General features: G+C 34.7%; 1 protein-coding gene and 1 pseudogene across 1 annotated transcript; both read left to right on the top strand.

The window, feature by feature from the left end:
- Nucleotides 1-6,433: 6,433 nt before the first annotated feature.
- On the top strand, nucleotides 6,434-7,089 carry LOC114373208 (annotated as a pseudogene).
- Nucleotides 7,090-9,112: 2,023 nt separating this feature from the next.
- On the top strand, nucleotides 9,113-9,499 carry LOC114373207 (zinc finger protein 4-like). Its single transcript, XM_028330728.1, has one exon. It carries the CDS (start codon nucleotides 9,113-9,115, stop codon nucleotides 9,497-9,499), a length of 387 nt encoding a protein of 128 aa, XP_028186529.1.
- Nucleotides 9,500-12,015: the final 2,516 nt, after the last annotated feature.

Here is a 12,015-nt window from a genome sequence, read left to right as displayed (position 1 = left end):
ACGTGGCACGGCAGCTAATGATTCCACCCGCCAGAAATCAATAGCATCTGAAGTAAACAACAGACAGCCACAGGGATCTGCAATTATGCAATTAAGGTTTGATAATTTCAAGTCAAGTGTAAACTTTCTTGTTCCTTTCGTGATTTGATACTCTTTCAGCAGTTGAGTGAATTTCTGTGATTTAACTGATAACCACACCTATTTGATTTACCTTGCCTAAAAGAAAGTCATTGAATTTCAAGGTAGTGGGAAAATGCATTGAAGTGGATAGTTTAAATGCCTATTTATACTCTTGTCAAAAAAGAATGTCTATTTATACTCAGGGATTACCTATTTTTCTGAGTTCCGAAACTGTTAAAGATTTCATTCCATAGAGTGGAACTTAGGAAGGAATGTGATGAGAGCTAAGAGCATAGATGCCAGTTGGATCAAGAATTTCCTTTTATAGCTGTTTGATTTTTCAATAATATTTCGTTCATCAAGTATATCATGCGACCACTGCTACCAAGGTGCACAAGATACTGATCGTTTGCATTTATTATATGCAGCCATTCTTATCTATAAATGTCACCAAGATTCTGCCTATTTTATGTTAGCTATTGACCCTTCAACTCATCAGTGCTTACCATTCTTGTAACTTCTAAAATTTTAGGTCTTTTATAAAATGAACACAGCAAGGTACATCTTAATTAATTTTCTCTGAAAGATGTTAAATGACAACTATTTTTATAAAATACAGGGAAAGTTTTAGCAGTGGGGCTGAACTTAGAACTGCGGTCCAGGCAGAAGTAGCTAATCCAAAAAGTCCTCAAAGGGGGACAACAAACAAAACCACACAATTGGATAACTCTGCCACCACTGATCATCTGAGCAAAGACACAAGCAACAATAAAGGTCATGGCAATGCCAATCATGCCACAGAATCCACACAAAAGTCAGTGTCACAGACTAGAATAGATCATAACCTATGAAGCCTAGATACGAGATACGATACAGATACGATACGACACAGATACGAAGATACGACAAATTTTTAAAATTAAAGATACGATACATCTTGGATACGTTAATAAAATATATAAAATTTTATATATAGTTTCATATTTTTTTTCTAGAACAATTAGATTTTTCATTGGAAGAACTTCAAATTTATATTAAAAAATAAAACATGGCAGAGTGTTGAGTTGAATTTTGCAAGCTTTCGGTTGAAACTATGTTGCTCCTTGGAGTTGGGAGGACATGACAGAGTGTGTGTGAGAGAGAAGCAGGGTATTTATTTAATTATTTATTTATTTTTTAAAAAAATTGGGTCTTTGATTAACTGAGTTGTAGGAAGAACAAAAAATTCATCTTTTTGTTTTTCTCCGCTGGGTTAGGAGAATTAGATAATAATTATGATGTTTGACAAAGTTTTTGAAAATGGTCTACTGCCGTGATTTTGGCTGCAACTTAAATTGTTTTTGAAAATGGTTGTGTTTACTGTATTTGTCTGTAATTTCCTTTAACATCAAGTATCATGATGAAACTGCGACCATAATTTAAAACCTTGATGTTTGAACAGTAAGCTAGTAGAAATTGTCTTTCATTTGATTTTAAGAAATCTTGTTGAGGCATGTTGGCTTAATACCAGGGTTGCTGTTTTAATGGTGGTGCAGGTAGGAGAATTATAGGCACTACCGTATGTAGATAGTTACATGTTATTTGAATTGCACTCTGGCGAGCAAATGTTGCCTGCTGCTGCAAAATGATAGTTGTTGTGGATTTGAATGCCTCACTTGTGCGGAGTTAACCAAAGACCCAATTTTTTTAAAAAATAAATAAATAATTAAATAAATACCCTACTTCTCTCTCTCACACACTCTGTCATGTCCTCCCAACTCCAAGGAGCAACATAGTTTCAACCGAAAGCTTGCAAAATTCAACTCAACATTCTCAGCCAAAGCACAAGAACTCACAAAATTAAACAACAATGTTGAGTAGCAAAGGGAACGTACCTCAGCAAGCAAACAAAATTAACGACGAATTCCCTTCGCAGAGCGAAATTGAAACAACAATCCCTACTTTGCACGAGGGTGAAAACCGAAACTGGGTCTATCAGAATGAGTGAACATTTAAAAAATCATAAGAAAAGGGGTTAAACGTTGTAGCTGTATCCGAGCAGTATTGGAGTCGTATTGAAGCCGTGTCTAGCCTTAGGAAGCTGTATCTAAGTCGTATCCCAGCCGTATCTTGTATTTAAAAAAAATGGATACTCCTAGGATACGTATTCGGCCATATTCGTGGAGTATCGGTGTCGGATATGGGTGCGACACCGATACTTTTCCTTTTTTCACGTATTCGGGCTTCACAGATCATAACGCAGAAGAAGCTCATCCAAGTTCAGATTTCAAGGTCCAAGAAACATGTCCAAGTTCAGATGTCAAGACTCCACACAATGATTCACAAGAAACTACCGAGGCAACTTCATCCACGATGGGTTCAAATCTAAATGAGATAATGGCAGATAGGGCAGAGACGAGCAACCAACAAAATGCTATGGCTAAAAGCAGTAATGATGAGACATTCAATGAGGAAGTGGAAAGTTACCAGAAGTATGCCGAAACCAGTTATGAGGAGACAGTAGAAAAGGCAAGTAATCAGAACTATGCTGAGAGCAGTTATGGTGATGAGATGGAGGAAGAGGTAGAGGAAATTGAACAGAATTTCTATGAAACTAATTATGATTGGATCAGTGAAATTTCTAGGCCTAGGAGCTATTGGGAAGAGCGCAGGCAAGCATGGTATAGAGAGATGATTGAAAATGGTTCTCAAAATGAGGATATACGAAGGCTTCTTGAAAGGTATACAATCTTCTGTTAATTTCCCATGAATGTCAACTAAAAGACATTTCAATTGCATAAATGACAGGCTGAACAACCAAACAAGAAACTATTACTATTTAGAAAAGAAAAGGTAAAATTTGAACATAATGACTGAGAATTGGACACTGACGCAAGAAAACCTTTTTTGTATAAACTTCATTGTTCTGAATATTAGTATATTATGCTTGCAGAAGAACAGTGTCAAGTTTCCTTTCTAGTGACTTCAGGGATAGAATGGATAGATTGATGGAATCTCATAGGGGAACACAAACACATCTAGTCAGTAGTCAAGACTGTGAGGAAGATAGTGAACACACTAGTATAGATCAATGAACTATGTTCCATGGGGATGGTAAAAGGCCAAACATATATTTGTATGTTTTGTATCCAATTAATAGGTGTGTGGATGTTATGAGAGGGAGAGAAAATAATTTTGAGACGAGTCTCCTAATTAAATGACAAAAGTCATCAGACTAATCCTTTCCTTTAGATATAATGATAATAGAAGTAAGTTGTGTCATTAAACAAAAAAAAATCATACATACAATTAAAGGATCAAACTCTTATTAAAATATTTGAGGTAGTCAATCATCTCTCAACTGTGTTTGACCTTGTTGTTCTCCTCGTTATAGACTAATTGGCATAGTTAGGATTTAAAAACATTTAATAAAATAGAAGAAAAAAACACACATTTGATAAGATTTGCATGTTCGCCTAAATGGACTCAAAAAGGCTAGTGACTAGTTTCGTGATGGGTCGCGACACCTTTCATAACCAAACCTCCATTCTCAAAATCCAAAGGCTTTTATGTGTAGTCTCTTCAAACTCCTCCCGCGTATTAATAACTCTATTTCAAGCAGTTTGTGCATTGCACGCATGTCCATAAACTAAGCCTTAGTTTAATAGTGATTTATGTCACAACAATTTTCTAACAATTTAGAAAGAGACTGAAGTTCAACTCTTTGATTAAACCAAATATTGACTTAATTGTAGATGCAATTGCCTTTGGTGTTTTGATGATGATCATGATGATATGATGCAATTGATGCAAATGGGCTTTTCAAGATTAAATTCAAGACAATACTTCAAGATTACAAGTCACAACATCAAGATGATCACTAGGATATTAGGAAGGGAATTCCTAATTGAATTAGCAAAAGGTTTGGCCAAGTAATTTAAATTAAAAAGTGTTTTTCAAAGGATTTACTCTCTGGTAATCGATTACCAGAGGATGTAATCGATTACCAGTGGCCAAATATGTTTTACAACAGCTACTAAAATTTGAATTTAAATTTTAGACTGTGTAATCGATTACACAATTTTGGTAATCGATTACCAGCAGTTAGTAAACGTTTTAATTCAAATTTTAAAAGTTGTAATCGATTACATAATTACTGTAATCGATTACCAGACAAGATTTTCAGAAAAATCTTTCTAAGAGTCACAACTTCTCAAAGGGCTTTTTCACGACCACCAATGGTCTATATATATGTGACTTATAACACGAATTTGCTGAGAGTTTTTCAAAACAAAAGTGTTTATCCTCTCAAAGAGAAAAATCATTTTATCCTCTTAAGAATTCCTTGGCCAATTCAATTGAAATTCATTAAGGAATTATTTGAGTGCTCAATCTGTAAAATCTATCTCTTTCTAGAGAGATTCATTCTTCTTCTCCTTCTAATTCGTTAAGGGATTAAGAGACCGAGAGTCTCTTGTTGTAAAGGAATTCTAAACACAAAGGAAGGATTGTCCTTGTGTGTTTAGAACTTGTAAAAGGAATTTACAAGATAGTGGAACTCTCAAGCGGGTTGCTTGAGGACTGGACGTAGGCACAAGGGTGTGGCTGAACCAGTATAAATCTGAGTTTGCACTTTCTCTTCCCTTAAACTCCTTTGTTTATTATTGCTTTATATTCATATTCAAATTGTTTTTATTTGAATTAATATTTAAGAAGTTCATTGTTAAGGGAATTTATAACTTGAATAGAAAGTGAAATAGATTTTTAATTGGGGAAGTAGTTTGGAATATCTTAATTCTTTTTATTCAACAAGCTTTGTTTTTTGTTTGTGTGTAAATCTATTAGCTAGCTTCCTTCCTTTCTATGGCAAAAATAGATGTTAACCACCCACACGTAACAACAGGAAATCAATTTCAAACTCAATAAACATTCATTGTTTTCCAAGTGGTAGGGACCAATAGCAAATGTGATAAGGATCAGTATCAACTCCAACAAGTTACTTGTTTTTAAAGAGTTATGATGATGCTGATAGGTTGCAGGTTATAGTTTCAACTAACAGGACCTGCTAGTGCTTACCAAGGCACATTGTCCATCTCATCGATCATGTATGTGATAGCCTTTGTTTTTTGGTTCAGGGGAGGGGAATGTGGAAAAAGTTTGGTGATAGTGCCTCATCTGATGAATGTGTACTGGTTCACAAAATATAGGCCTCAAGGAATGTTTCGGAAGTACTTATTGTCCTCAAGCTCCAGTCATTTAACAAAAATAAGAATGTGTCACTCTAGTTTCTTGTGATTAAGATTAATTGTTCTTAAAAGCTACATATTACTAAAAATATAAAATAGAGCCTTTGTATTAAGAATTTTATATTACAAATAATGAATTTCAAATAAAGAGATGATAAATTTTAAATTAAATTATATCATTAAAAATTCAATTCTAGCCAAATTAGTTTTAGAGAATCAAATCAAGATCTGTCAAATTAAGTTAGAACAATTTCACCTAAATTAAGATGTACTCCATGTTGTAGGCAGCTTAGCCAAGCATAGCAGCTTATATGATGTTGTTATATTGAATTGACATGCTTCCATATTTATACGCTTATGGACAACTCGGCCTTACAAATGGTCATAACGCAAAACTTCTAAATTAATATCCTCTCTTGGATTTAGAATCGCTCGTATTAAGCATCATATATATATATATATATATATATATATATATATATATATATATATATATATATAATGTAACTGTTATGTTACGTTTTTCATGATAGCACACTATATCTCTAAGCTAAATGATAACATGATTGACAGGTGAAGCCTGTTAGGAGTTGGATCCTAAGTTTGTGCTGATCGATCTAAAAATTGGATCTGCTACTATCAAGGGATAGAGGGAGACCACAGTAATAGGAGTGGGACCATATGTAAAGGAATGGGGACACATTGCAATTATACAAATCAACCAGATTCCTGGAAAAGGAACTTTATTTAGTGGTGGCGAGTTTACCCAAACAATTCCATATGACATGTATATATAACTATATATATGAGGTACAAACACAGTGTGTATGGTAGGGAAAGGCAAAAAGAGTACAATAGGCCAAATAATAGCTGCAGCATGCAGCTGGCTAGGTACCTGTAGATTGAAGCATATGTAATGTAATTACAGTTCCTTCCTTCCTAGCTACCCTCCCTTCAATTCAATTCTAGTACCAAATTAGTTATTATTAAAAAAAAAAAGAAAAAGAAATCAAACCCCACACTAGGAGTCTAGTCTCTCATTACAAGGCCCTCACTACCCTCTGAATTTGAGGTGAAAAAAAGGTTCAATGGATCTCTCTTATGATGACCTATACTCTAGTGATAAGAAAAAAGAATCACTATCATGGAAACGGAGGCTAAAGATCTGCACAGAAGCAGCACATGACCACACTACTTTCACATAGGTCCCAAGTGAACCATCTTATATCATGACATAACACCTTATAAAATTGTTTTCGATAGCAACATGGTGGCCAAACTCTCAGACTTCCAACTTTCCTTATAAGGACCGCATTATGCATCAAAGCAAAAACTATAGACAATATCAACATAAAGGTTTATAGGTATTTAATTTATTTTTGTTTTGTTCTTAGTTTACTGAAAAGAAGTATGCTGAAAGGTTAAACTAATACTTTCACTTATAGGTATATATGGCTATGCTGCTCCAGAGATTCCACAAAACAATACATTAACAAAAAAATGCGATGTCTACTCTTTTGGTGTAGTTCTACTAGAAGTGGTGTGCAAAGACAAGCTAGTAAATGTTGAAAACAGGCAGAAACACCCTGTTGAGGAGAATATTGATCCTAATCTCAAAGGCAAGATTGCCCCAGAGTGTTGGAAAGCATTTATTGATATCACAGAAATATGTTTGAAGTTTGATCCAAATGAGTGACCAGCAATGGGTGAACTGGAGTCATGTTCAAATAGTTTAGCATTTTAGTTAGTCTTAACTCACTTTATCACTGGACACCGTATGCAAACCCAAACCCATATACCTAGTTATATACACTTGGATCCTAAAGTGTATGAATTTTTTTTTCTTAAATACAATAGAGGAGAAGGCATACAAAAGTATAATAGATGAAACTCAAATTAATGATTAACAGTCCTATGTGTAAACATAAGCAAACCAATAATTATAAGTAGTGTCAACTAAAAAGGGTGAACAGTAATCATTACCTATAAAAAGGCAGACGATGACCTCGTACTACTTTGGAATTGGGGAAAACCACAAATGAAATGTATCAAAGCGGAGAATACAAATGAAAACAAAGTAGGGTTAGCAAATGGAATTGGGCTATCAGTTTGAGAACATAATAAACAAAATTCTAATTGCATTTGTACCTTAATTCTTTTTATTAGTAGTTAATATAATTAGAAAAGCTAACAATTACAGCCACTTATACAAACAAACCAGCATCAAAATAGCTAATAATCTCAACAATCAAAAACAATTAAGATACAATCTAAATTTTTCTTAAGTTAACTACTTCTGCTTGTGTGTGTGTGTGTATATTATCCTACATCCTAGGCTTTCCTTCAAAGCAGCAACAATTTGATCAACTAGAAGCTAGGCAACAAAGTTCTATGAATCCAACTTCCTCCATTTCAAAACAGACAATGGCCAGCCATTCTACATCTCTTATTAATGGCATTCCCATCAATGAGGCATCTAACCTTGGGTGGCAGCAGCCTCAAGTTATGGCAAAACCCATCAATTGATTCAAAAATTCCTCTTAAGGAAGAATAAACCATTTTCATTCTTGAAATTCCACTTAAAATGCCTCCATCCCATGCAGTTATAGATTAGAAAGATGAATGCCATACTCCTTAACAGAGACACCTTATACATTTGATACAAATGTGCGGAAAGGAGTACGGGACAGAAAAGGAATTAATTAAGAAAAATTTAAAATAAGAAAGTGAGCAATAACTTTTGGTACAAATGTGCAGAAACTGAAAAGTCATCACAATTAACAGTAGACACTGTTGAATTTCATAGATGACATCATGACAAAATAAAAGAATTTGAACATGAAGAAATCAGTGGGAAAATTAGGGAACCTTTGTTTTCAACTTTCAAAAAATGCAGATTCACAGTACAACCTTGTTTAGAGTAAAGTCATAGAATGCATTACAAGAGAGAAGACTTAAATATAATCTTCAGCCAAATGTTTGTCAGACTCTATTCCAATTAAAAAAAACCAAACACTATGGAAAGTCATTCCATGCATTAAGAGAGAAGACATAAAAATTGTGTTGAGCCAAATGTCCATCAGACTCTATTCCAATAAAAAAGCAAACACTACAATTTTTAGCTCCGAAAACTAAAAAGTTTTTTTTCTTTCCATCTGATTATTGTAAATTTTTTTAACATGCTTTCATTTTAAGTGGAATTTCAAGTATGCCGTTCAGATAATAAGTTGTATGAAACAATTGGTTATGTAATGTGACTAATGAATCAGCTTAGGCTTGTCTACTGAAAATCAATGTATAAAACGTATTTGTATGCAGACATTAATTAAATGACTTTGACATTTAGGTTTTATGTGAATAAAGGTATACAAAATGTTTTATGTAGTAATTTTCTATTCTGGTGCTTTTTTCCCTTTGGTTTGTGTTCCATTAAACCCTTCTAAGTCTAAAGAAAAACATATATGTTGAATAACAATGAAATTGGGCAGTTTTATTATATTCAACATATTTGTTTGAGGAGGCACTAATGTAATTGAGATAGTTTATATAAGATAAAATCTACATGCATGATTTATATGTTTAGTTTTGAGTTGGATAGTTACTTAGAGAGATTCATGAAATGAATTGGCATCTGCATAAGATTTATTTGTAGTTGTTACTTGTTCTTAAGATTTGACCTATGATTAAACTTTGTGTAAAAGGAAGTGGAGTTACATTGTTCACAGTCATTAGGTGGACACTAGAATGCTCACAAAAAGGAGAGGACGATGGCAAAGCGCGCAATGCAAATAGGGATGTTTGCTGAAAGGTACACAAGCCTAGCATCTCTGCCTCTTCATGGTTTCACTTTTCAGTTGCTCGGACTTGAAGCTCATGCTCCAATGCACCAAGGACATGTGCATCATCATTCAATGAGGGCTCCTGATATAAGAGCTGCAGCAAAATTTGGTAAAGACTATTTTCGGATGCCGATCTTCTTAGAAGATGATGATGTCGGTCTATTTTGGCCTGGAAGTTTCAGACAGATTGATGAAAGGGGTGGTTTTAATTTGGGGCATGGTGAACATGCTCATAATTCAAATACTAGTTTTGTAGTAGCAATTGCACCTCCAACACAAACATTTGCATCTCCTGATCTCACTCTGAGGCTTTAAAATTTTTCATCTTGATTGAATTCAAATACTAGTTTTGTACTCTTGTGGCATGCACAAACACATCTGTGCAAGCCTCCTCATGTTCTCACTATAAAGCTTTAAAGATTTTTCATCTTTAGTTTCATTCTCTTTAGACTTTAAATTATTGATTTATGGTGATTGTACTGTACAATGAGACTTGTATTTCAATGGTTTATTTAATTGACTATTGACTATTGATGAATGATGACCGGCTTTTCATTTAAATATTATTGTAGAGGATCGTGATCCGGTTTATTTTATGTTAATAAATTCAAAATGAATCCAACGTAAGACTTCATGTATCTAGCCTAACTCTTTATATATCACTAGGCTTGTAAAGTCTAGTGGGGGTGAGTATTACAAGACAATTTAACAATTGATGCAATGAAAAACATTAAAAAATGAAGATAAAATACTGTATCTTGTAGCCATGATTGGGAAAACAAGCCATAAGCATAGAGTTTAATTGAAATCTATTGTCAGTTGAAACTTAGTTATCAGTGGAAAAATGAAGGAAGGGTGCAGCAAAGTATGTGTCACAGGAGCTAGTGGTTACATAGCTTCCTCTCTGGTGAAGAAGCTCTTGGCCAAGGGTCACAGCGTCCATGCAACTCTCAGAGACTTGAGTTAGTATAGTATTAATATTCTCTCTGCATGTATATACCATGATTACCATTCTTGAATTTTGATCTAGAATTTGCAATAGCAGAGAATGAGTCAAAGGTGAGCCTCTTAAAGAGCCTTCCACAATCAGAAGGGAAACTAGTGTTGTTTGAAGCTGATATTTACAACCCAAATGACTTTGACCTTGCAATTGAAGGCTGTGAGTTTGTCTTTCATGTTGCTACTCCCATGATCCATGATCCTGGCTCCTAGGTTTGCCTCTCAAGTCTCAACTATATCACTCTCTTTAAAACAACTTATAATAGATTTTAATTTTATGAGTCATAGCAGTACAAGAATACTTCTGAAGCGACAGTGGCTGCGTCAAAAAGCATTGCCCTGTCTTGTGTGAGAGCAGGGACGGTGAAGCGTCTCATCTACATCGCGTCTGTTGTTTCTGCTTCTTCTTTGAACAAGATCTCCGTGAGACTGTTGTTAGAATGAGTGGATGTATATAGGTTTGGAGGTACAATGGTGGTTGCAAGCTAGGTGAGTCAATGAAGGTTCAAATGGTGGTTTATTAAAGAAGAAAAAATGAAAAATGATGAGAATAAGTAACAAAGACTCCTCCTAACTACTGCTACAATTCCTAGACCTAAAATGGCTAACACCCTATACGTGTAAACACTAGCATTGTTCCTTTCTCTAATAATCTATGTTTCTTTCAACAATAACACACAAAAAATAGGCATAAATAATGAACAAAACATGCATCCAGATCCAAAATGAATACTAAGCTTTCGAGAGTGGCCACTTAGAGCGAGGTTGGTCGTGAGTGGGAGTGAGATTGGCCACGAGCACTCAACTGAAAAGGGTTTGTGAAACACGAACAATACTTACTGCCACTGATAACTGCCTCCCTATCATGGTGCCACTCGCGAACGGCAGAGTTGAGACAAAGCAGTCAGGTGAAAAGGGTTTGCAAAACCTCACAAAAATCAGAAAAGAAGCAAAACACATACCTTGCGTTGATGTCGGACTCCAACGGAGGATGCTCCACTTCGCGACAGTCACAAACCCCAACGACAGTCACGAACGGCGAAGATGAGGAAGGCTGAAAGGGAGAAGAGGAAGGTTGTTTGCAATACTAGCAGGGTCTTATGGGTGAAAGGGAGAAGAGGAAGGCTATTTGCGATACTAGCAGGAGCGCGAGTGGAAAAAAGCTTTTAAGTAAATAATTTGAGTTAACATTGGTTTTTTTAAAGAAAACCGATGTTAACCTCAATTCGTTAACATTGGTTTTCTTTAAAAAAACCGATGTTAACTCAAATTATTTACGAAAATTGGCACCTTGCTTTTGTTAGCATCGGTTTTTTCAATAACTGATGTTAACCGTGCGATTTAAATGTATAAATTCTAGTAGTGTAATTTCCCACTTACAATTCCTTATGTTTTCTATCAATTTCTTTAAAATTGGATTTGTATTAATCTAAGTACAAACAAAGTCCCTGTAGACTCAACACTCAGACTTTTGTTTTAATTTACTACTTATGACAATTTGGTGCACTTGCAAATGAGTTAACAGAGTACTAGTTGAAAGACACAATGCATATGCCCACTTTTTAAAAACAATGATGATATTCCTATTTTAGGGGCCTAAGGCTTTGGCAGAATTCTCACACCAGCATAAAGTCCCATTAACAAGCATTTTTATGTTAGTAATACGCACAAAGTCCCATTATCAGTATTTGTAAATTCAAAAAATAACACATGTTTTCAGCAACATACACAGAAACAAGCATTTTCATGTTAGTAATACTCACATTAACAAGAAGCAATACACACATCAAAACAAGAACTGAAAATCATCAAAACCAAGAACGAGACCTAGC

Source organism: Glycine soja, chromosome 11, assembly GCF_004193775.1.
Source record: "Glycine soja cultivar W05 chromosome 11, ASM419377v2, whole genome shotgun sequence".
NCBI lineage: Eukaryota > Viridiplantae > Streptophyta > Magnoliopsida > Fabales > Fabaceae > Glycine > Glycine soja.
Note: the sequence above shows the minus strand (reverse complement) of the source record. Positions and strands in the feature narration are given on the sequence as shown.